General features: G+C 42.8%; 3 protein-coding genes across 4 annotated transcripts; all 3 read left to right on the top strand.

The window, feature by feature from the left end:
- Nucleotides 1-193: 193 nt before the first annotated feature.
- On the top strand, nt 194-2,664 carry zmat2 (zinc finger, matrin-type 2). Its single transcript, XM_026328237.1, has 6 exons — nt 194-257; nt 771-870; nt 983-1,106; nt 1,319-1,392; nt 1,493-1,638; nt 1,763-2,664. The coding sequence occupies exons 1-6, from the start codon at nt 240-242 to the stop codon at nt 1,904-1,906; spliced, it is 606 nt and encodes a 201-aa protein (XP_026184022.1). The 5' UTR covers nt 194-239; the 3' UTR covers nt 1,907-2,664.
- A 2,614-nt stretch (nt 2,665-5,278) lies between these two features.
- On the top strand, nt 5,279-16,638 carry lcp2a (lymphocyte cytosolic protein 2a). Of its 2 annotated transcripts, none has more exons than XM_026329024.2 (21): nt 5,279-5,857; nt 6,706-6,768; nt 7,409-7,455; nt 7,855-7,923; nt 8,016-8,041; nt 8,888-8,928; nt 9,801-9,891; nt 10,161-10,246; nt 10,355-10,418; nt 11,122-11,199; nt 11,651-11,676; nt 11,918-11,937; nt 12,469-12,576; nt 12,970-12,988; nt 13,146-13,161; nt 13,503-13,590; nt 13,822-13,874; nt 14,335-14,429; nt 14,654-14,728; nt 14,947-15,096; nt 16,108-16,638. In XM_026329024.2, exons 1-21 carry the CDS (start codon nt 5,780-5,782, stop codon nt 16,255-16,257), a joined length of 1,443 nt encoding a protein of 480 aa, XP_026184809.1. In that variant the 5' UTR covers nt 5,279-5,779; the 3' UTR covers nt 16,258-16,638. The 2 variants fall into 2 exon arrangements, with proteins under 2 accessions (XP_026184809.1, XP_026184808.1); XM_026329023.2 differs by having other exon boundaries at nt 5,281-5,857; nt 9,801-9,984.
- A 2,692-nt stretch (nt 16,639-19,330) lies between these two features.
- foxi3a (forkhead box I3a) lies at nt 19,331-20,962 on the top strand. Its single transcript, XM_026327631.1, has 2 exons — nt 19,331-19,850; nt 20,313-20,962. The coding sequence occupies exons 1-2, from the start codon at nt 19,331-19,333 to the stop codon at nt 20,960-20,962; spliced, it is 1,170 nt and encodes a 389-aa protein (XP_026183416.1).
- The last annotated feature ends 5,338 nt before the right edge of the window (nt 20,963-26,300 follow it).

Here is a 26,300-nt window from a genome sequence, read left to right as displayed (position 1 = left end):
AGCCATGGACGGATAATGAGACAATTTGCGGTCACTTTGTTTTTTTACCACCTGTTTCTACTTGTTTTGTTTTTTTACATGTTTTTAGTTTTTACGGTTGTTGGGGGGGGGGGCGCTGTGCAGCTTCTCACCAGTTTGAGGAGGAGAAGAAGAAGAAGAAGGAGCTTTTTGCGACAGTCATAGATGAAGAAAGGAAAAAGCTATTTGCGACAGTCGTATTCCGTCACTAGGTAAACAAGATGGCGTCTGGTAGTGGGGTAAGTTCGTGCTTTGTATTTTGTGTAAAAACATAAAATCACCGGGTTGTTCGGTCACTTTCCGTTCAGTCTGTGCGTGTCCGTTAATCCGAGCTGCTGACGGACCAGACCGAGTCCGGTGAAAGGTTCAGGATCAGTTTTAGGGGCTCGGTGCAGCTAACGTCAGCTCGGTTGCTAACACAGACTGCAGTCTTTTCTGAGCTGCAGCGACTAATCGATTAGTCGATCGGCAGAAATAAAGTAGCAGCTCTGTCTGATGATCAATTTATCGGTATAAACTTTGTTTATTCAAATAACAAACAAACACAAAACATCAGAAAATAAACTTTGTTCTGTCAAAATAAACCTTCACGGATGAAACTACATAAAGAAAAAAAAACAATAGCAAAGGTTTAACGTCGCTTTTACACTTTTCTTGCTGTTTTGTTTTATTTATTTATTTATTTGGACTTTTCTGTTTTTCATGGACAACTGAGACTTTGTTTCTTCTCTGGTTTTTGTATGGTCCTCCAGTCCAGTAAGAATGATTTCCGCCGGAAGTGGGACAAAGACGAGTATGAAAACCTCGCTCAGAAACGCCTGGCTGAGGAGCGAGACCGAGAGCGGCGAGATGGTGAGAGGATTAAAAGACACTGTAGAGCGTCTTGTTTGGGGAGACCTCCCAGTCTGGGGTCATCATTGATCACAACAGTAATAACCATGAATTATTATCCTGTTTGTCTCAGGCAAAACGGCTCCACCAGTCAAGCGGGACCTCCTGCGTCACAGAGACTATAAGGTGGACCTGGAGTCCAAGCTGGGGAAGACCATTGTCATCACTAAGACCACTCCTCAGGCTGAGATGGGCGGGTAGGAAGGGTTTTATTGTCACACCTGCAAACACCGTTTCGTGCTTCCCGCCCTGATACTGACACGTGAACCAGACCAGCCTGAAACATTCTCAGTCGTTTGACGTAGAGAATGTCAGAAAATGCTAAAACGTGTTTTAAATATGTAGCTGCTGTCAGACGCCGTTCATGGCAGATTGTCATGCTCTGATTGGCTGTCGTCTTCTCCTTCAGTTATTACTGTAACGTCTGCGACTGTGTGGTGAAAGACTCCATCAATTTTCTGGATCACATCAACGGCAAGAAACGTGAGTTCACATCAGCAGAGCGACTGAGGGTGAATCGCTGCGTAGACGCTGTGACTCAGTGGGTTTGTCTGTTTTTGTTTGTTTGTCTCTGCGTGTGCAGACCAGAGGAACCTGGGCATGTCGATGCGGGTGGAGCGCTCGTCTCTGGACCAGGTGAAGAAACGCTTCGAGGTGAACAAGAAGAAGCTGGAGGAGAAACAGAAGGAATACGACTTTGAGGAGCGCATGAAGGAGCTGCGGGAGGAGGTGAGGAGGGAGACGTTCGAGGAATGTCAGGAAAAAACACGCTTCTGTTATATCAACAGAGATGTGACAGAGTCGTATTCAGAGGTCATAACTTTTAGCACAATGTGTGTGGGTGTGTTGTCAGGAGGAGAAGGCGAAGGCCTACAAGAAGGAGAAGCAGAAGGAGAGGAAGCGCCGGGCGGAGGAGGACGTGGACTTCGAGGAGGACGACGAGATGGCAGCGGTGATGGGCTTCTCAGGCTTTGGCTCATCTAAGAAGAGTCACTGATGCACTGACTCCACGCTGACGACCACCTCTCACCAGGACAGGAAACTGGGTTTTGCTCCACCCCACCCCACCATCAGTCAGGTGGCGTTTGACACCAGAACCAGACTCTAAACCCAGGACAGAAGAGTTCTGCCCTAGGCTGCGCTCATTACTCCACAGTCCCATTGATCATCCTGGTTCAGGCTCTTATTTTGGTAGTTCTACTCATCGCTCTGTTTGTTCTGATGACATTTAACTCAGAAGCTTCTTGTCAGAGACACAAGGGAAGATACTCATGATGTGACCCAGCTGAGTGGAAAGCTGTCAGAACGGAGAGAGACGACGGACAGGAGGATAAAAATGAGACCAAAAAACTGCAGATGTTTCCTTTAGGGTGTTAACTGACTGGTTTAAGGTCATGTGGTTAAAAGTATTGCTTTTTCTTTTCTTTTTTTTTTTGTCATTAGAAACACTGTCAGCTGTTTGAGTGTTTCATCATTTCTCCACACAGAAAGAAATGTTGAAGTTTGGACACAAATATTATTAAAAATGTCATTTTAATTAGTGAAAACAGACTTTGACAAACCTGTTGTCTAAAGGGAGACGAAGACTCGATGTACTTCACGTATCAAGAGCCGAGTTATACCGAAAATCAGGAAAGAAGCTTGAAGCCACAGTAGTTACTTTTATTTTCCACATGCGTGGGTTTGTCTGTTGTATCGGGATTGTATGTTGGGGTGGATTTGATTTTAATAAAGTTTTTTTTTTTTTGTCTGTAATTTATTTTCTAATTATCACCTGCTGCAACGTTATTGGTGTCAGTGAACACACCACAAAAAATCAAGTCGATCGGTTCTTTCGTTGCCTTCAGTTTTTGTACCAGCAGGTGGCAGCATAATTAAAGGGACGCGTGGAAGTCGAAACCAAAACAAGCGGTAAAAACACAGATACACCTGTTAATTCAGTAACTTGATGACAGAACATAAAACTTTTCTGGTTTCTCAGCCAGAGATCATCTGTGAGAGAAGATCCTCCACCCTAACACTGATATGTGCTCTGAATGTTTCTGAAGTTTCAACACCTCCATCAGAGTGAAATGTCTTTTCTGTAGTGGGTCTTTGGTTTTTTTTGTTAGGCTTTCATTCAGAGCAGATCAATAATCGGAATGGTTTTCAATCAGGACCATTTGCTGTTAGATTTAGTGTCTACAGCTGTAATCAATAAATCAATGTTTAGGTGAATATAAGTATCTGACTCGGTTTGAGCAGATAATATCAAAGGACTCTTCAGGATCAGGGCCAAGGTTTTTAGTTGGTTGACGATACTGAGAAAAACTGGAACCGTGAACAGTTTAACGCTACAGAGACTTGGACTTTATCAGATAAAAACCCAGAACTAAAAGATGAATATAAACCTCCACGTTTTCAGTTTGAGCTGCTTCCATCGATGTGTTCAGGCCTCGTGCTCAGACAGGAAAGCTTGTCACCCTGTGTCACAGTATCAAGAGTTCACTGGAATTCAGCACTGAGGCTTGTTCATGTGCTTCTGATAAGTAAGATACCAGTGGTTCTAGAAACGGGGAAGTGGCAGGGGATATTTGGGTGGCGAGGAGGGTTTTAGTTGCTCTTGTGTTTTTTTTGTTTTTTTTTTCTGTGCAGCAGCATGAGACCAAGTTTGATGAACAGGAAGACAAAGAGGAAGTTTGTTTTTCTTCTGTCAACACTTTGCTGATTAATGACCAGACTGAAGACACCAACCAAACTGCAGCGCTAATCTCCTGATCACAGTTTGGTTTGACACCTGGAAAACCTAATATTGTTGAATATAGGTCACAAAATTCTTTCACACAACTAAAATGTTTCAGCTATTGGACAAAATAACAGAAACAGATCTCAGTTTCAACAGCAGCACAAACCATCCGCCCATTTTCATTTTCCCCTATTAAGGACCCCCGAATCAGAAAATCTGTTAAGGCAAAAAAAATCCACAAAAGACGCAAATGCAAAGATACTCAAACATTTCCAGCTCGTCCTGATGTTCCCCGAGTTGTTCCCTGGCCAGATGAAACCTCTCCAGGGTATTCTGGGTCTCCATGGTGTTCACTAACTTCTTGAATGCCAGAGAGAAACATGTACACCTACATTACATTATGGTCATTATGGTTAGTGTTAAATTAACATATGCATCATTGTCATCTGTGTTAAACTAAGGAACCAAACTCTCTACAAACTACTCTAAACAGTTTCAAAAACCACAGTGCTTGATGATTTTATCTGAATGAAGAGCATCAAAAATGAAACTATGGAGCAGTAATTAGTTTAGGTCTAGACAGATAATGGGTTATTTAAGATGCTGTGGGAAACAGAACTGACATCATTTTATTTGCACTGTCAGCATTTATGTTTATATGTGCATTCCCAGAATGCACCCCTCCCACCAATGTACATGTTTGTGAGTCACCAGGATGAAGTCTGGCCTATAACTTCCACCTGAGAGCTGCCTCCTCTGCACCACCGTCTCTGGAGCTCAGTGATGAACATGCTGTTATGCCTGAGATGATGTGATTTTCAGAAGCACCCACCATAACTGGCAGAGGAAGGACATAAGGGGTTTTCCTATGACGCTTTTAAAAGGAGCTAAAATAAGTGCTAAGAAGAAGCTGACACATGAAACCACAAAATGCAAAAAGTGCATTAACGTCTGGAAAGTTCAAGTTTTAGTGCAGCTCCAACCAGGCTCCTCTGTCGTTCAGCTGAAGGGGGGGGGGGTGAAGAGTGAAAACTGGTCCTAACTCAGTGAGATATGAAACACACTGGTATGATTCAATGTGACCCCACATCCTTAGGACTTCATTTCTCCCATATTCTTCCACAATAAAACTTCACAAATCCACTGAGAAATTAGAGGAAACAGAGGCTGCAGAACTTCATTGAGAATCCTGCTGTTTTTTAGATTCCTTCAGGATCACAGTGATCCAGGGACAGTTGTCTGTGCATCCATGGGTTCACTGCAAACAGCAGCTGCTCTCAGTTAATTCTGCTCATTTTAATTTGGGCTGCAACCGATGATTAGAATTATTTTTGATTAATTTTCCAAAACTACCTAAAGCCCAAATTGACACATGTAACCTGCCTGGATTGTTAGAGCCCAAAACCTGTTTCATTAACTGATGTTATGATGAAGACGAACAGCAAATCTTCACATGTGAGAAGCTGCAGCCAGAAAACATCTTTTTTGCATTAAAACAGCTTTTTCCTCTGAGACTGAGCTGCAGCAAGTGGGTGCAGCAACAGCAATGTCAGTTCCGCTCTGTGGTCAGACAGGGAGGGGGGTGGGGAGGAGGAGGATGCTACCTTCACCCCCCCCATGCACAGTCACTTCCTCTGTGAGAGAGAGAGGGAGGAAAAGAGAGAGGGGGAGGAAAGAGTCAAAGAGATAGAGAGACAGAAACTGCAGAAGAGAGAGAGAAAGAAAGAAGGAAGCCATTTTGGGTCCATGGTGACATGTCTGCCTACTCTTCATTTTCTTTCCTTTGGTTTCTTTACTTGAAGAGCTGCTCAGAGATCTAGGAAGACGTGAGTCCTGTTTTTGAGGAAGCAAAACTTTCTGAAGACAGTTGGCAGTTACCTTTGGTGAGACTTTAAGAAAAGTTTCACACTTCGCAGGAAGCAGTGGCGAAGACTGAGGCCTGCGAGTTGGTCGAACTGTGGACGAGCAGCAGAACTGGGAAAATCAAAACTCTCAAAGACCTGACGTACCTGTGAAGGTGAAAAGTTAGGAATCACCTCGTAGTGGTCGTCAGATGGTGGCCTATTCCTGTTAGAGGGAAAGTTGTGTGGGGTGTGACGGCAGCAGGACGGACGTTGTGTCTTTGACAGTCAAGGAGGACGCAGGATGAGCTCGGACCGAGTGCCATCCAGGTCTGAGGTGTCGGGGTGGAGCCCACAGCAGCTGGCAGACTACCTGAAGAGGGTGAGACTTTCTTTCTGGTCGCAGACGTCATTTCACTGAAACTTTAAAAATGATAATGTCTCAAATCTCTGAGTTAACCCTCCAAAAATTCTGTTTCCGTCCATGTGAGGGCAGCAGAAACAAGAAAAACATGTCATCGTAATTTAGATCAACATCATGAACTTTTATTTTGAGCGGTGGGGTCAGAGTGCTGGTCAGCCTGTCTGGCCCCCCTTGGCTGCCCCCCTGCCAGAGACATCAAGTGATAGGTGGCTGATTTATTAACATCATGGATAGATTACTGGAGAATCCCTGGACCAAAACCATGATTTGAAATGACAAAACTACAAACACAAAAACAAGACCACAGACTGTTGTCCTAACAGCTAATTAAGTGTATAAGCTGCTGTAGATTCTATAGTTGACTCAGTGGAAAAATACTGTCTCTGATTTTACATTTTTATGCATGGGCAGGAATTTCAGTGAACCATAAGTAGAACACACAACATTTACATACAGGCCTGTACGGTGTCAAATACCAATACATACGTCAATAAAAGGAAAAAAAACGTCCTCACCTGACAGACTTGAAACACACCATCAGTCTGTGAAAAAACATAATTGAGGTGAATGACTTTCATTTGTTAAAATATTAAAAATAACATTTGGATTATTGATTGTCTGTGTTATTTGAGTGTGTGATAGTAAACTCATAACAAATTATATGAAAAACATTTTAAAGCTTTTGTTTTTCTACCATGTCAAAAGTCAATGATTGCATTTATGGAAATAAACATTGTTTTTGCGCCAACATAGAAAACAGATACAGTAAAATGTCAGAGTTAAATCTGAATTAACTGTGTTCACAGATGAAGCTGTCCGGCTGCGATAAAACTGTGCTGAAGAACGGTATCAGCGGCTCCAGATTTGTGGTGAGTTTAAACCCAATTTAAACCAATTTAAACAGTTTACATTTGAAATTACATTTAGATTTAAGAATAATGTTTAGACTTAAGTCCTAAGAAGGGCAGTAGGATGTAATGAAGGAAACGAGGAGGTGGAGAAGGACAGTAGGATGTAATGAAGGAAACGAGGAGGTGGGGACGGACAGTATGATGTAATTAAGGAAACGAGGAGGTGGAGAAGGACAGTAGGATGTAATGAAGGAAACGAGGAGGTGGAGAAGGACAGTAGGATGTAATGAAGGAAACGAGGAGGTGGAGACGGACAGTAGGATGTAATGAAGGAAACAAGGAGGTGGAGAAGGACAGTAGGATGCAATGAAGGAAACGAGGAGGTGGAGAAGGACAGTAGGATGCAATGAAGGAAATGAGGAGGTGGGGGAGGACACTAGGATGTAATGAAGGAAACGAGGAGGTGGAGACGGACAGTAGGATGTAATGAAGGAAACGAGGAGGTGGAGAAGGACAGTAGGATGTAGTGAAGGAAACGAGGAGGGAAAGAAAGGAGCTTGGTCTGCACCCGTAGCCTTGGTGAGAGTGTAAAATGTCCTGGTGTGACCTCATGCTGCACAACATCGTGTCCTCATATTTCTTGTTTCTGTTTTTGCAGAATTTGAGTGAAAACGACCTCCAGAAGTTCCCCAAACTCCACGCTCCGTGAGTTCTGACTAACATTACTGTAACACCAACCACAGCAGTCTCTGATTCCACATCTGTACATTCAATATCCAATCAGGGCTGAGATAGACTGAGGTTAAAGGATGTGGGGTGGTTCAGTGTTATTTCTCTTTATTTTAATCCATTTAAGACTTTCTCATGCAGTCACAGGTGGAGCTAAAAATCTATAAAATGAAAACTGACACGTGATCAGCTGAAGCTCTATTGCTGATTGATTTTTCTTGTATTGGAATTGATCAAGCCGATTTTGAACTACTTGTACGAGTTGAAAAGTGGCTTTCTCCATTTAGAGCCTCAAATATTTACACCCAAGAGGAATCACCAGAGAACTATTTCTATGATGTGTTGGGTTTAATTTAACTTGTAATTTCTCCTCAGGATAATCTCTAAGATCAGTACTGAAATCAGCAAGAAGGAGGAGAAGAGAGGAGGCCTGTTCTCTAAAAAGTAGGTCCATCAGACCAGTTCTTGAACACATATAATTTTAAACCCACCAGATGTGATTTCAAATGTTCTGTCTCTTTGTTTTCCCCCCACAGAACGACACCAAAATATCATGAACCAGGTAGGTGGTGATCTTTCATATTTTAACAAAGAAATGAGTTTAGCTGACCTCATGCGACTTTGCCAGAGGCAGTAGAACCAGGTTGTTTAGGCTCAGAATAATTTGATCCCATCAGCGGGGGCCATGGTCACAGTTGTTTTTTTAATTTATAAAAGTTTTTTCCCCCTTAACAGATGCAAAATCATTCAAACGTGACACAGCCAAATATTCTGGCCTACGTCTGCAAAACAGTTATAAAAAACCCTGCATCACTACAAGGGTGTCATCTGCATATTGTAAAAATAAACTGTACCACACAGTGACACATGGACTGACATCACTTTAATGGTTAGTTGATGTTTAGAAACTGGTTCCTCTGCTCTTTTTGTGTTGACTTCAGCCTGATATCTGCAGACAACCGTTAGCATTAGCAAGCATTAGCTGTTAGCTACCATTAGCTGTTATTAGGTTTTACAGGCTGAATAAAGTCGTATTTTCCATATTTTACTTTCATTGATTCATTATGAAGCTTCTCTAGTTGGGTCAATAAAACATGAATATTGTTCTTTACTATGTTATATTTTATTATGACACTTATGTTTTATATTCTATTTATTAAACTTTCTGTAAAAGTACAATGAAACAGTATCATAACTATCATAAAGTATCATAACTTGATCATATACTACTCTAGTGTAAGAGTCATAGTAAATGTACATGTACTACACTTTCAACAGTTTTGTAGAATTAGTTTTTAACATTGGTGCTGTATGTTTATTTCTTGGCCTTTTCATTTTGCTTTCTTCGAGTGTCTGTTATTTTTATTTACTTCTACTGATTTGTTATTTACTGCTTTCTTCCCATTAGACACCACCCATGATGCTCAGGGCTGGGATGAAGACGAGTTTGTAAGTCTGAGAGTCGTCGGTTCTCCTTTCATTCAGTCGCAGGTTAAGAGCTCTGGTGTTTTATTTGCACAGATAATGTCAGGTACTGTCCAGACAATAATAACTACTGCCAGCGGATCAGTATTTCTGCCTGTTTTCTCTAACTGACATCTGCACATTCATTAAGACAAACCAACAAGGCTATTTATTTTGTAATTGTTTGTATCTGCATGTTTGGGTCTGCGAGTGCCTGAAGCTAAGCAGGGCTGGGCCTGTACCTACTGATGAGCTGCAAACATTGTGGATATATCAAAGAGAACAGGATACCAGATGTCACCACGTTTAGTCCTATGAACGTTGCTCAGTGGTGCACAAAAAATTCTGCATGTTTCTGTGTGTTTAGGCCCAGAGAGCATCAAAATATCCTACAGTTTTAGGCTAGACTTTCCAAGTGATTTTGAAGCCAATGGATCAAATTCTGATTAAAAAAGTAAGTTCACATGTTTGTGGCGCTCAGAAAAATGTAATTACCATTTTTGAGCTGCTCCTTTTCAATTGGTTCTCACTGGGAAAAGTTTTTTCTGGGTCAGTGTGCACAACTTGAGGAACTCTAAAGATGTAGTAACATGGTTTAGCCACAAGGCCAAAAGTCCTTCAAAGCATCTTTTCTAGGGGCTTGACTTCAATACTATTCTCTAGTGCCACATAATGCAGGGTCAACCATGGATTCCCCATTCTGGGTTTGTACTTCCACAGTCCCACTTTGAAATCAGGACCAAAAACTAAATGGAAACCAGGTGCCAGCATGAAGACTGGCTGCAGTGTTGGGGCTCCCTGCCTTTGATCCCGTTGAGTCTTTCAATCCTTTCTCTGTCTTTGCTTCACCTTATCAGGACGAGTTTGAGGACGACTATGAGAGTCCGTGCAGTGGGGATGACGAGGGCAGCGGGGGAGACTATGAGTCCCCGAATGACGATGTGGATGGTAATGATTACGAGCCACCTCCCTCTGAACCGCCGGAGGACCTTACTCACAAGCTGTGCCCCACCCTGCCAATTGGAGATGGCGATTACATAGGTGCCCACATTAAGAAAATTAGATATCAGCTGGGGTGCCACAAGAGATTCTGGGCCCCTTAAATGTTGTATTTAGAAAACAAAGACTCAAACCAGATTGTCACATGAATCCTTTCAAACACCTGTTTCTGGGTCTGACCCAAAGTGTAAACAATAACACAACCCATGTGTGTGCAGATAAACAGGCGCCTCCCAGAGGACACCCTCCCACCCTGTGTCCCCGTCCCCAAGTCTCCACCCTGCCCACTCCGTCTTCACGGATGGTGAGTCGGACCTGAACTAATTTTTACTCAGACTGTGTATTTAAACTGACTCGTTTCCACCTCAAGTTAGCAGCATGCAGAGTTTCATGCTTGCATGTGTGTTTGTAGTCAGGGGAGATGCCTTCCAGGAGAGACCCATCGCCACACTTTGGTGGACGACCAGCAGGGAAATGTAAGTAACCTGTAGCATCTTAACAGACACCCTGAAAACCAACAGTACCAGGGCCCAGAAAGTCCATTTAGACAGAACATCACAAGGGGAGGTGGCGGCTTAACTCCTGGTTCTGGAGAATGCTGTTGTTTTTAAGTTTCCTTCAGTATCACAGTTTTTAATTAGAGCTGCATCTGATAATTAGAATTATTGTTATTATTATTGGATTAATCCTCCAAGACTTCTCATTGGTAAATTCCCAGAACCCAAATTATCATCCTTAAACTGTCTTTTGTTCAAGCCTAAAACTGAAACATATTTGATTTGCTATTACATATGAGAAAGACCAGGCAAATCTGTATATTTGAGAAACTGCAACCAGAAAATATTGATCTTTTTTGAGTTGAAATCACTGAAACAATCAGAGGAAAAAGAGGCTGCAGATCTTAGTTAATCCATGGGTTAACTGCACGAGCTGATCACAGTTTATTCAGGCTGCAGTTATAAAAACATTTGCAGATCAGTCTCTGGTTTGACGAGTGAACTCATGGTTGCAGCTACTTTTAATTTGACCACAAATAAACAAATGAGAAACAGGTTCCTCAATACTTCTCTGGTCATTGATTAGGCCTGAAATATGTGACTGAGCTATTGAACAATGATGATTGAGTTTGGATGCTGTGTTCACTAGTTGTCCGGTTCACTGTTGATTTGATGTGTTCAGTTACTCCAGAGCCACCACAGATCTTTCGTGGCAACAAACCAGGCAGAGATCCAGGATCCAGCCTACCCCCCATCGGAGGTAACACTAAACCCAGGGCCGCCTTGGGGCTCTTTATTTCATAAAATAAAGTTTATTTTCCTCTCTTTCCAAAAACCAACTTTGGAGTTCTGTCCTTTGGTTTCGCTTATCTATAAAAAATATCCACAAAGAAATAAGATTTATGTTTTTCCATGTAGAAAACAGCTTTTGTAATTAAGACTTCTTGTGTGTTCAAGGATCCTCTGATAACTCAGTTTTCAGTTCATGTTTAATTTTAATGTATAAAAAAGCTTATAGCACCCTCTAGTGGCTCAACACCTACTATTAAAAACAAAAGAAAACATAAAAATTTTATTTTACATATATTTTGTTTTCAGAATTATTATTTGAATAATTTATACAACAAAAAACACCTGATAATGTAACAAACAAAAATATAAAATAATATCTCAATTTTAATGTGCTTCTCTGAAAACTGTTATTTTCACAGGATCTCACCGCAACACAGTTGACAGGGTGAGTGTGTCTTTATATTGGCTTTATTTAACTACAGCAAACAGGGTGAGAGGGTATTTGAATTAATATTCAGGTATTTGAATTGATATTTCACCACAGTGGAAATGTCGACCCAGAAAAGGGGCCCAGAACAGAACCTTGGGGAACTTCATTGTCATTAAATCATGACAAAATCTTTAATAAACATGATATTTAATCTTCTTAACTTTTGATCTTTGTTGTTTTTATCTGTTCCTTATAGCCACCCACACAACCTTGGAAGTAAGTACACACACAACTTAATGAAGATTTTAGAAAACATGTCACCAAATTTTGATAAACATGTTGATAAACAAGTATGTATATTCACTAATAAATGTGTATTTTATTGTCCCAGTTGCTTTTTCATCGTTTGAGAAGGATAAACATGAAAATAGATAAATGTTATTTTCTTTGATATCAAATGTCATGAATTTAATTTGGTGAACCTTGCACAAAGCCTGTCACCTGTCAATCTTTATGTTAACATGGTTTATAACAGAAGTGGACAGATCCAGTCCTCCTGGACAAATGCCCTGTTTTTGCTCCAACTATTCCTGCTCTTCCCACTGTTCATTACATGGATCAGGGGTGTTCAGGCACTTAGAAACTGGAGGATACCATTTCAGATGAGGGTGGACTGGGGGAAGACTGGAAAAAAAAAACTGAATTGGTACCTTCTAACTTCTGATTGACTGAACACCCCGCTCACTTTTTTTCAGAAAAACCTTTTTATAAATGATCAATTTTGTGTTTTGTACATTGTGTGTTCAGACCTCAGCCGGACGTCCTGGATCCTCCCAGCTGGTCCAAACCTCCAGCTCTTCCTCCATCCTCCTCCCTCAGCAGGAGCAGCTCTTCGGCCCGGCCTTCTCCCAACAGGTCAGCACGTAACTCGTTCAGTTATTAAAGCTGTAAAACACACACAGCTTTTCATCCCGCCACTTCATTAATCCAATTTAATAAATATACCAACACCAAAAACATCCCAAGCCACTTTACAAGGTAATGTCAGACCTTACAGTATTGTAGAGACAAACCCCACAAATACAAAGGTACATTAACTAAGATATTCCATACACCGTCTGGTGCCTGCAGGTAACCAGAGCCAGGTTGTGGTGTCTCTCAGCTATATTACATTAAATTCACATTCATTGTGTTAGTGTGGTCTTAATTATGTTTCCAGTTTATTAAAATGTTCACTCTTCATCATAAAACAGCTTAATGAAGTTATTTGGTAATAACCTGATTTTTGTATGTGGTTTGATTCAATAGGTTTGATGGAAGAAGAGAGGTAAGTGAATGTGAACATAGATTTTATATTGTATTCCAGCTTCACATTTAGTTTTTATTACATAAATGTACTTAAACTATGAAGTTCCTACTGTTTATTATAATGATCCATTTGTCAAAAATAAGTTTGAACTCTTTTTTCTTGTCTCTCTCCTCAGCAACCACAGGATGAAGGTGAGATTTGTCTTATTTTTAAATGTATATTTAATTTTAAATGTCAAATATCACATTTATCACGGTTTCTGTATGTTTAGATATTTTTTATATGCAAATCTATATGTATATATCCACATGAAAATGAACAGAGGCATGTAATTACATTATATATTATTACTGTGATTAGGACAGCTGTTGAGCTGACGTGATAATTGAGGTGAATGTCCTGCATCTTTCCTGGACTCCTGAGTTAAACTTGTCTAAACTCCTGTGACGCCCCCAGTCCAAACTTATCATACTCTGCATTTAAAAAGGCCTGGAAATTATTTTGTTTTTAAAATAATGCTTCTCTTTACCAGCGCCTAAACACAACACATTCCCCCTCCACAATAAAGGCCTGCCCCCTCGTCCTGGAGTCCCTGGGCCACCTTCACGCCACGCAGATAGGTATGAAAAAGTAGTTGGAAAATTCTTATTTACATGCATGGTGAATGTCTGGAGTACCACAGGGTTCAGATGTGGGTCCACTTAAGTACAAAAAATACTTTTAACAAATGCACATTTTCCTCCTGTTTGTTTAATAAAAACTATGCTGAGTGGCTGTTTTAGAAATATTTTGACATGTAACATCTTCGCATGATGTATTTCTGACACATTCTTGTGTTTGTTTTTGAGTAGTCTGCCTCCCAGCATCCCCTCTGCAGGCTCTCTGCCTCACAAACTGCAAACTGGTAAGAACACTGCAACATTAAAGTTGACTTCAAGGAAAATAGGCTTCAATTTTTGATTGCTGTAAAATTATTTCATTAAACTTTATTATTATTATGCATTTAGCAAACATGTATGTACACTTAATAAATGCAGTAAGAAGCGCAATATTTTACTCTGAAATGTAGTGAAGTAGAAATTGGAGATACTCAAGTACATGCCCGTGAAAATTGGTTTAATAAAAATATACAATACATTGTGAATATGTTATGTCTAGTTTTTACAGGTCTAAAATGTGTTAAATGTGAGTTGTTTTGCATTTATATATGAAATAATTTACTCTATAAACCTATAAATGAATCTGTTTATTTTAAACGTAAAATGTTCCTGATGTGTTTCTTGGAATGAACTTCTGAACATGTTGCTGATGAATATTCAGTGGTAGAGATTCTGCTCTCAGTGATACTGATTGTGTTTGTGCAGCGATGGCCGAGCGCAGAGGAAGCTTCAGTGGAGCCGACAACAGACAGCCGTCATTTCGTCCTCCCCCACCCACGATAGCTACACCATCCAAAGAGGTAACACACATCCACATCAAAAAACATTTCAGTTCAGTCTGTCTATGGTGGCAGTTTAGGAGCTCAGGGTGTTCACACCGGAGCCAGACACATGTCCCTTACAGACATGGATGGGAAGGAACCAACACACAAACAGCAGATCTGATGGGAAGACTCGGGCCTGGGACGTGGACTCAGCCTTAATCTTTGCAGCTTTTACATGAACATATTGTGTGTGTGTGCAGGGGCTGGATCCAGTCTGGTATATGGGTAAAGTGACCAGAGGTCAAGCAGAAGGATGTCTGAAACGAGTCAATAAGGTAACACACACACACACACAGTAATGATGATGATTATTAGTCACAGCTCTGTTTTCAAACGCTGCTGCACCTGGTTTCAGTTAGTCTCAACACCACACTAAAACATTTTATTTTGATCCAGAACACACAAACTCTTCCTTTCCTCTGACTGAATAAGCATCCAGTTTCTATAATGGAAAAACAGTTCTTTATCAGTCTCTCTTTGTCTACCTGTGGAGGATGGGGCGTACCTGGTGAGGGACAGCACCCGGCAGCTGGCAAATCAGCCCTACACCCTGATGGTCTACTACCAGGGCAAGGTCTACAATATACAGATCAGACAGCAGAACCAGCAGTTCCAGCTGGGAACTGGACTCAAATCCCAGGAGGTAATAATCAGCAAATTAACAAAACATAACAAAAATAAGTTACTTGCAGTCCTGTACAAGACTGTTAGGAAGCATTTTTCTGGATTGACTCCAGATTTACTTTTATACTCTAGTAACTTTTCCTGACCTGAGTATACTCACATTCTTTTACTTAAAGCTGCTCTGCCTCATGTTTTCTTTCCAGCCTCTAAAGGGTCTAATGACCCAAACTAACTCCCACCTTAAGCCCCTCCTTCCTGCTCTTTGCCCCTCCCATCGCGTCCTGTTCCCTGAAGCTACAACGTGAACTACGGGTGCCTGGTTAGGACAAAGTGTCCAGTCCAAAGCTAGCGTTAGCTGACTAAGGAGTAAATGTGTCAGTCCAGTAGACGCTCTGGTTCCTGCTAATGTGACCCAAAGCACTAACGTTACCCAAAGCTCCAGTTCCTCCCAAATTCACATCAAATCCATTCAATCCAAAGGTCCAATCAGGACCATGCTAGGTGGCTAATGCTACCAAACCAACAGGTTAGCTTTAGATGCTAACACATCCAGAAGGAAGAAGGCCCCATGTGGATCCAGTGTGAGTCCTTTGGCTGCTTTGAAGTCTCTCCATGTGAAAAAGCCAAAGCCATGTTAACCCTGGTTGTTGGTCTTTCTTTGTCCCACTCTCTCTGTGCTAAAGAACGCCGCCTCTTGGCTCTGGCAGCCACTGGTTCCCACTTTGAGCTGCAGAGACTCCTCCCTGGCTGCTGTTGGAAACCACTACTGGCTTCTTCTGACCTTGGCCAGGTGGCAGGGGGGCTCATTGACGGAGCGGACTTTGCCAACACAGGGTAGAGTAGCAACAACTGAAGGGCTGTAGATAGCAGAGAGTCCTGTGGGGGTGAGGTAGTATAGCTGAGAGACACCAGGGCCTGGATCTGGGTACCAGTAGGGACCAGACTGTGGGGAACACCTAAGTTCCTGCAGCTGTCAGACTTCACATACACAGTGTGGTATTTGCACTAACTGGTTTCTGTGTGTGTCCAGTCTTTTCCATCAGTGAGTGAAATCATCGGCCATTACTCCCAGTCTCCTCTGCTCCTCATTGACGCCAAGAACCGCAGCGCCAGGCAACAGAACGAGTGTATGCTGTCCGACCCAGCCGGATACTACATGACTGGGCCGAACTGGTCCTGACCAGGTCAGAACGGACTAAACAGACAGGATTCAGATGAATGTCCACCTTAAACATCACTTGCAGGAATCAGACACGTTTTTCTGTGACGTTCAATGCAAACATCAGATTTTTGCACATGTTGCTTCATTAGCTTGGTTTTCATTTGTAGTTTTGTATCAGCCCTGGATCTGGAGGGCTTTTCTCCTTCCAGAACCTTCCAGACTGTCCACTCAGAAATGCTTTACAGCTTTTAAATTGTCGTTTCTGTATGAAGCTACTTTCAGTGCATGAAGTTGGATAAATGCTGAGTTATTTCTACAGGATTTCATGTTGCACGTCTATGGCAAAAATGGACCCATTTCTGTCGTCAGCTGAGCTCAATAAAACCCAAGTTCCATGACTGTGTTTGCTTTTACTTTGTGTTCAATCTGAGCCAATTTCTAATCCATGTCAGAGTCACTGGTCTGTTCTCAGTAAAGTCAGAAATCAGCAGCAGCATCCTGGTTTCTCTGAAGGAGAGAAGTTGCTGCAGCTCACACAGCGTCTGTCGGTTTAATGTTGATTCCAGTGTGAAGCAGGGGTGTAGTGGTGCGTATATGCAGGTATATGGACTATAACCGCCTCTGGGCAGGGAGAGTCACTGTAGCTGCCTTAGAAAAAGCTGCAGATACGAATCAGTGCATGTCTTGCAAATTACAGGTGGTTGGGTTCCAACCTTTTACTGAAACTGAAACAGGATAAATCTGCCCCCAGCTTCTAGAGCAGACATGACTACAACCAAAGCACACGACTACATGGGTTAGGGTTTCCTGTGTATCTGTCCACATGCTGCTTCACCTCATCACACGGTGCTGGGAACTGTCATCGTGGACCTCGGCTCCACACTCTCAGCACCATAAGGGGGCACTTGTTCTCAAACGAAACAGTTCCAGGGGAGTTCTTGGCTGCTAACACCAGCGCTGAGCCTCATGTTGTGCACACTGCAGCTGATTCTGCAGAACCTCAAGGCTATATCAAACCTCAGGCTCGCTGGTGTGTTTGTGGAAATGTTTTTCATGCGCGCAAAGACAAGTAACCACAAAACAGAGGATTTATGACATCCATGTCCATTTTGAGCATTTTTGAGAGTTTTTTTTTTATCTGTGCTTGAACCGTCACAACTGTTTTACTGACAGCAATCAGTTGTATTAAACTGTATCTAATCCTGAAATTACAAAGTAACTTGGATCACAGAGCTCCTGGTAAACTTCAGTTAGTGCAAATGCAGCTGCCAGGATTTTTAACACACCAGTTTTAGCATCTTTGCACTGGCTCTAGTTTTAAGATTTTGTTAAATATTTAAATATTTTAAGGCCAGGACAGAACTGGCTCTGAGCGACGTCTCAGACCTTTTAACCCGTCACCTGCTGGTTTCCTGAGGTCCACAAATGCAGCACTTCACAGCTGTTCCACAGTCTGGACCAAGTGTCTGGACTTAGAATGATGACAGCGCTTCAGTAAGGCTGAGAATAATTATAATGTAAATAATTATTTTTCTTTTCTGATCCAAACAGACGATGTGACAGTTACAAGTGTTCAGTTATTTTTTCCCATGAGCCTCCACACTTACACTAAGAAGGAAGTATTAACCCCCCTCCCACCACCACCAGTATAATCCCAGACATCAGTCAGTTACAGCTCAGACTGTACATGTTTTGTCTGCATCGTCCCTGAAGGCACCGCAGGTGAAGATTACTGCTGCCACTGCCAACTGTCATTACACACACACACACACACACACACACACACACGCACACACGCACACAGGTGTGCCTCACCTGAGGAGGTGTCCGTCCTCGTTGGTACAGGCTGAGCAGGAGAAATCTGACAGAGACGGGACATGTTGTGTTTTCAGTTAATGCCCAAACTTTATATCAGTTTCACGGCCTCTTCAGCGTGCCCCAGCCGACAAACGACAACAACAACAACAACAACAACAACAACACTGGTGTTTATGAAGCAAGAAACACTGTAAACACAAACTGCACTTAAACACTGGCACATTTTAAAAAATAAGGCTGGACTGGATCGCAGAAGCATTTACATGATAATGTGTGTGATCCCAGCTGGACTGAGGTGTAGACATGCTGACTGTGGGTCTGTGCGGGGGTTGGTTGTTTGGGGGTGGGGGGTTTTAGGACAAACGTTTTAGGTGACACCTCAAACAGAAGCTGTTTGTGTTCAGCCTCTTTTCAAACAGATCCAGTTTCACATTCAGTCAGTAACGTCCTCTGGATCCGCTGATTTAAACCAAACTCCAAAGAAGGTGTTTAAGTTTTGGGTCTGACCTGCAGAGGTTGTGTTTGAAGCAGCTGGGATATTTGAGCTTTGCTTTCCCTAGCAACTATTTTTGTTTTGGTGATTTTACGACAAAGTTTTTCCAAAACGAAAATTGGACAATTGTCTTTATATCTGACAGTAAATCAAATATGTTTCAGTGTTGGATGGAAACACTCCAGGTGGGTTAGGTACAACAATTTGCATTCTGGGAACTTTCCATAGGGGGGTTTTATAAGATTAATCAATAATGAAAAGAATCATTAGCTGCCGCCCCAAGTTACACTGGATTACTGTAATACTGAAGAAAACTGAGTGAGGGTTTGCAGCATAATTTTATTGCCAAGTACCAAAGGGCACAGTGAAGATTTCCTCCTGTTTGACTCGAGCTGCAGAAGAGAGAAATCAGCAGGATGCTGTTTTTATGCTGAGTGAATAAATGTGACGTGGCTGAAGCCTGCAGCCTGTCGGGCGCTGACAGGAGTTTAGCCTGATACTGACAAGATGCTGTAACGTCTCAAACTGGCTCAATCACTCATTTCCCAAGATGTGTGTGTGTGTGTGTGTGTGTGTTGGCATATCAGCATTAAATCCTCAGGCTCTTATCTGCTCTTATTCAAATCAACCCCCAGCACACTCACACCTACACCTGTGACAGCACAGGAGCCAATAGGCTCGTGTGTGGGAGGGGCAGCAGGAGTATAAGAGTCTCAGGTGAGCAGCAGCAGGTGTGCAGAGCAGGGCGGTGAGGAAATACAGACAAGACGTTTTTTAAAAATGGCATCCTTCATCCCGGAGCAGAGTCTGTCCCCCCCACTGTGTGGACACTCCTTCCCCCAACAGGAGCTTCCCTTACTGGGCTCTGACCCATCAGACTTCAGCCTGTACAGCCCTCCAGCTCCACCTGGGCCCAACAGCTGTGGCAACCCATACCTCTGCTACAACAGCTCAGACCCGGGCCCCCTCCCTGTGGGCCCCACGGGACTCCCCCCACACCTCAGAGGCTTCTTCCACCATCTCTATGGCCTCCAGAGGCCCCCGATCCCTAGTGGCTCCTGGTTCTCCCCGAATAATGTGCTGAGGCTGGTTCGCCCACCATACTCCTACTCCGCCCTCATTGCCATGGCGATCCAGAGTGCGCCCGGGCAGCGGCTGACGCTCAGTCAGATCTACCAGTACGTCTCCGAGAACTTCCCCTTCTACAGCCGCAACAAGGCGGGCTGGCAGAACTCCATCCGCCACAACCTGTCGCTCAACAGCTGCTTCCAGAAAGTTCCGCGCGACAAGAACGACCCAGGTGAGACAATCCATGAGAGGCTTTTATTTTCTTAAACTAACTACTACTCAGTGACAGGAAATAGGCTTTGATTGGCTGAAATTTTTGTTTGCAGGTTTAAAGAAATTTACTTCTGCAGTAAAGTCAAGTCAACTTCATTTTTTAAAGAAAGAAACAAAGAAATTTAAACTCCAAACAATTAAAAACAGTAAGACAAGTTGCACGAGGTCAGAGTGTTCTTATGATTTTAAATCAATTAATTTAAATGAATGAAAAGTCAAAAACACGTAATAATTAAAAACATTATTATCATTAAAGCCTTTTTTTAAGGGGGTTGAGTGAAGCAGAAGCTGATGTTGAAGCATCTTCTGTCATTCAAAGCTCCTGAACTGTGTTTTTCTTTGTGTTCCAATGGAAAGTGAAAGAAAAGTTTCTGCTTCTTTTCTTTAACCTTCCTCCTCCTCCTCCTCCTCCTCCGTGCAGGTAAAGGAAACTACTGGACTCTGGACCCAAACTGTGAGAAGATGTTAGACAACGGAAACTTCTGCCGTAAGAGGAAGAGGAAGTCAGACAGCATCATCACCGACAATAAGCGCTTCTCCAACTCTTCCTCTGAATCCTCTTCCTTATCAGATCCCAGCCCCAAAATTCCCAGCATACACTGCAGCGATGGCGGTGGCACTGGGCTGGCCCCCCTCTCAGACCCCTCCCCCGGCCTCAGCAGCTTCCTGTGTCACCTCCAGGACACCACCCTTCCCCCTCCTCCTCCTCCTCCCACTGGCTCGCCCTCGCCCTACATGCAGGTTGTGGACCATGCCTCCCCTCCTCCTCAGGGGTACGGCTGCTCTTACTCGCCAAGCGCCGTGGTGCCACACTGGGACTCCTGCAGCTCATCTCCTCCCCTCTGCTCCTCCCTCTATAACTCCTCTCCACCTCCTCCTCCTCTCTTCACCTCCACCCAGTCGACTCCTGCACACTTCTTCCCTCTCACCGACGCTCAGACCAGCTCGCCGTCGTCCTGCTCTCTGCTGGACCTCCAGCAGCTGCAGCAGCCCCACGCCCAGAGCGAGCCTCTGTTCTCTGGGGGCTTCAGTGACACGCTGCCCCTCGAGTCTCTGGTTCTCCAGCAATGAAACCGAACTCACCCTGCAGAGAACAACGTGTTTACACTGACGACTGAGGTCGGATTAGAAGTTTGGCTGAATCCAGAGCAGCCTGAACGCTGTGTGAATGTTTTATTTATCTTCTTTATGTCTCCGTAAAGTTAAATAAAATATTTGTCCTGTTGTTTCTAGTTTGTGTATAGAACAAATAAAGAAAAGAAATGAAATGTCATGTTTCCTCCTCCTTCACAAATGTAATCATCAAATGCCTTTTGAAAAAGCTCCAAGTTGGTTTCTTTGCCAAACACAAAATACATTTAATAATTAAAAATGGATTGTACCACAGGAACATGAGCTCAATACAACACCAGAAGTCACATTCACACTTTTACAGTTTACAGTTGACGACTGAAAACATTCGAGTTTGTTTCCACTGCAATTTGACTGACGCACCGAAACATTTTAGAAATTTTACAAATTCAAAATGCAAATAAAAACTGGTAGACGGAAACAAAGCTGCTGACATGCTCTGTTTCCTCCACTAGTTCTGCCCACAGCAGAGTCTGGAGCTGGTTTTTGGAAACAGACGGGCCTCCCATTGTTGGTGAGGAAGAACCATGTGAGCCAGGTCAGCGGTGTGGCTCCCTGCTGGGTTTTTAATAGTTTTTGGACAACAATGGAGGTCTACGGCTCAGACCCATAAGCTGAACCAGGTTCTGGATTCACACACATTAGGCTGAGGACACGGTTAAGAATAACAACCTGTAAACAAACAATGATGCAGCTGAAACTGTGCAGGATGACTCAGCAGGACATTACAGCTCAAATTTGTCCAGTTAGCAGATCCTGCACAGGCGACCTCAGTGCTCTGATTTCCCACAGACAGCGAAGTGATGACTGTTCAACTGCTGTAGGAAAGAAGCTCCAAAGTTCACCTTCAGCTGATCCCAGGTCAGGTCCCATGCACTTAAATCCCTAAGTAAACAAAGCACATGCAAATTCGGCCACAAGTATCAGTTATTTAAAAATCGATTAAGCTGCCGATCGCTCCTGCTGTCTGATCAATAAGGTTTTCATCAACGAAACATCAAGAAAGAGCAAAAATTTATCATAATGTTTTAAAATTTTGTTTAACCAACAGCCCGAAACTCCAAATGACTCAGTTTATTATGCAAATATCAGTTTTTTCTCCAACAAATGTTTTACTGGATGATCAAAATTCATCAAATGATTAATTAGTGATTAATGATTAAGCCATAAATATCTCAGCACAAAGGACAGAAGCCAACTACAACTGCCAAGGTGCCGTTGATTTACAACCAATTACAGAGCCCCACATCCTGTTTCATATACAGAACCTCCCAACAGAGAACAGCTAAAAACAAAAAACATTTTAAAATGAGCTGTTTTTAACATTTTTAATGCTAATGTGAAGTTAAAGACAAATCCCACAATTCACAGTTTAATCAACGGACTTTTCAATTCTTGTGGTCGAAAATCAGCAATGGACGAAATAAACGAGCCAAGTCTGTTGTTTAACAGCTGAGGACAAATCTGAGCTCAGACCAGGGTCCAGGCCGTCGCTGATCTGCATCAGGCGTTAGCAGCCTGATACCATCAGCTGATCAGAGACGTGACGGTCCAGATGTTTACTGCACAACATGCTCTGTGAGGCCTTCAGCACTGTAAGTGTGCAGCTCGTTCAGCTGCCCTCCAGACACAAACAAGTGTGTCCTCACTGATAGCTGAAACTGATTAGCGGTATTGTCACAATAAACACAAACACTCTGTGTGTGTGCGTGTGTGTGTGTGCGCTACTCAGCACATACTTATGATCAGCCGTCACTTTTTACACTCTGAATTTCAGTGAAGTCACCTGACAGATGTTCTCATCTCCACATTTCTCTGTTTTCTCAAACTGAACCAGGAGCAGACACTGATTTCCTGCAGCTGTAAACACGTTAACCAGCAGTCGTCACCAAACTAAAACCAGTTTCTGATCCTGATGTCGTCTTGATAAACGCATCGTAAATCAGGAGCACGACAGCAGCTGCGCTCTGTAGTCACATGCTGGGACGCAACAGGATCTGATAGTTTTCATCGGTGTTTATCACACAACAGCAGGAGGAGCAGGCTGAAAGTGTGCTGAGTGTTTACTGACACACGTCTCATCAAAGGAGACTGTGGGGGCAACACACACACACACACACACACACACACACACACACACACACACACACTTTACAACTGAGATTTAAATCCTGTGCTTCAACCATCAAACCATCTGATGTTGCTCCATGTTTGTGCTGTCAGCAAGAGCTCACATCTGTCTGAGCACATCTGTCTGAGCACATCTGTCTGAGCACATCTGTCTGAGCACATCTGTCTGCCATTCAGTGAGAAACGGATGGAAAAGAAGTGAAAACTGTGTCACGGAGACAAGTCGGGATCAGTTTGACTTTGATATCAGCTGCTGGATGTTTTGCTCTTCTTGACCAAACTTCAGGATTTCAAGTTTTCAACCATCTTAACAAAAACTAAATGAATCTCAGGAAAAGGATGAATGAAATGTAAAAGTTTACACCACAGCAGGTCAATGGTGACTGGGACCACCCAACAGGACCTGCAGACTGGGAGCTGGTCTGACCCAGTCACCCAGCCATCAGAGTCTGGTCCTGGTCTGTCACTCAGATCCTGACGCTGCTTCCAGCACATCAAAATGCCCCACACACTCACAGGTGCCACCCTAAGGAGATAACACACTTCGCTTTGATCGGTGTGTGTCGGACGTGGGAGGAAGAGGAGGAGGAGGAAGAGGAGGAGGGTACAAAATGAGACAGCAGCACTTAAGGACAAATTTGAGGTTCTTGTACTTTAATTGCTGAATCATTACGTTTTAGAACTAAAGCCCAGTCTGAGGTTAAGTCTCTGCTAAATGACTGTCAGTGTGAAGTCAGCGAGGACTGAAAGCGTCTTGCTCAGGGGCACGTCAGCAGCAGCACTGAGCGTGTGTGGTCGATCACTAACCGCCAGGCCGACGGCTGCCTGCCTCATATTTGCATAACGTGCACACACTGCCTGTGTGTGTGTGTGTGTGTGTGTGTGTGAGGCCTGCAGCAAAAACACACACCTGACTCAGAAAAACATCACATTAAATGGAAACTAAAGGGAAAACAGGAGGATGTTGTTTCCCACTTACCCAGAAACAAACAGATATTCCAGTTAGTTCTGCAATAATGTACGAATCTGAAGTACTTGTACTTTACTGGAGTATTTTCTTTCTGTGCTACTTCACATTTCGAGTCCAATTCAGAAGAAACATTCTGCTTCTGTTCCACTGTATTTATCACGTTAGCATTAATGTAACGGAACATTTCTATGGATTAAACAGCTGAAATGTTGAAATGATCAATAAACAGAAAACAAAAGTATTTTAATAATAAAGTCAGTTATTGTAAATGATTTTTCATAATAAAAGCTGATGTTTTGTGGATCCATCTTCCTAGAGGTGACGCTTTACTTTCTGAACATACAGTAAACTCAAATATTTGAGGTTTGGTGAAACAGGAAATCTGACATCACGATTCATCACGTTATTAATGCCCTTTGACTGGAAAAAACAGTGACGTCTTATTGCCTGAAGCTCTGAAGGTGAAAAATCCGACAACAGCCAGGATGCACTGCATACTTCCTCCACCACTGAGACGAAGGTGGATGTGTTTTTATAACGTGGTTACAGGTGAGCGGGGGGGTCGGCTCGCCACACCGGTTTCCTCCCAGCTTTAAAGGCGACGGCCCGTATGTTTCCCATCTCGTCCGTTAATGTGAAAGATCTGTCTGAGGTGTCCTGCCAGGTGACACCGTCGGGCCAGATCACCTGGAGCTGGTTTCTCAGAAAAAACTGAGTTCTGTTCATTCTGAGAAAAAACTGACTGTGTTGTGCTTCTTTCTTGGAACCTTCCAACTGACAGACTGGAAATCCTTAATGAGCCACAGAGACATTTCACGACTGATAACATTTGAGGACTGAGATACAGCTGTGAACACCTCAGGGTCTTGAAGAGCCACTTCAAGGACCCTTAAAGCCTCTTAAAAGACACTTTATACCAGCTCTAGGACATCAGAAACACTCTGATCCCCCTCAGGGAATTCTCAGAAAACCCACAGAGGAACTTTCCTGGAGTTACTGCAACTTTTTGAGAAACATTTTCAAATTTCGCTTTAGCCCTGAAACTCCTCATGGTAACACTCAGAACCCCTGAAAACCTCTTTATGTTTGTTAGAAAAAAGTGCCTGAGACTGCTTCTTGATCACTACTTGACCCTCAGATCTTCTTTAAAGACGCCTTAAACCACACAGAACCCTTTTCTGTGACCTCCACAGCTTCTTGTAGTGAAACTAAAACATTTTCTCTACAAGGACATCTTAATGGATCACCTAAAGAATCTAAGGAACTTCTTCAATGACTATTGGACCTTAGCAACTGGAAAGATGCTTAAAACCACCAAGGTTCCCCTCAAACCTCATTAAGGACCACTGGGACCCTCTTGAACCTCCTACAAGGACATCTGATGCATCCTGACGTCCTTTCAGGTAATCCTGCAATAACACTGAACTGTCTCAAGGCTTTACCCCTGAAATCCAGAGAAACCCTTAATGAATACCATATAATCCCTTTAAAGAAGTGCAAAACATCTTAAGGGTCTGCTAGCAGTTCTTCAAAAACCCCTGAAAACATTAAGACTTCTTGAATGTCTTCTGAGAACCATAGTCTTCCACAAAAGTAGCAAAGTCTAGAACATCTTTCAGAACATACATATGTATTTAAAAACTGTGAGACCACTCCAAAGAGTACTGAAAACATTAAAACTAGGATCCTATCTCTAGGATCCCTGAAACCACCTAACAGAGGGATATAATCACAGCAAAAAAGCCCAGAACTCAAGCAATGCTAAAACCATTTACGTAATCCTGAACAAATGACAGTGAAACATTTCTAAGAACCTTGAAATTCTTCAAAGAGACCCCAGAAAGCCCCTTTTCTCATTTTTGGATCTCTCCTGCTCTTTGTGTCCTCATCTGATCCGTTTGTCTGTTGCCTTGAGCTCAGTGTTGAACATTACAGCAGAGAGATTAGGACACGTCCAAACAGGTTTACAGGCCGAAGAGGATCAGCAGAAACTTGTTTTAAAAAAAACAAAAAAAAACCAAACTCCTCTTATGCCCTGGCGCTGAAGGATTCCCCGTCAACATGTCGCTACACCTGCTTTGACGGTTCCCAAACTCTTTCATTTGCGATGAAGACTCTGATCATATACAGATCCATTAGGCCAAGACATCTAAGTGCCCCAAATCTCTTCACTAATCC

Source organism: Mastacembelus armatus, chromosome 14 (genome assembly GCF_900324485.2).
Source record: "Mastacembelus armatus chromosome 14, fMasArm1.2, whole genome shotgun sequence".
NCBI classification, from domain to species: Eukaryota; Metazoa; Chordata; class Actinopteri; order Synbranchiformes; family Mastacembelidae; genus Mastacembelus; species Mastacembelus armatus.
This window is presented reverse-complemented; position numbering and strand designations above follow the sequence as displayed.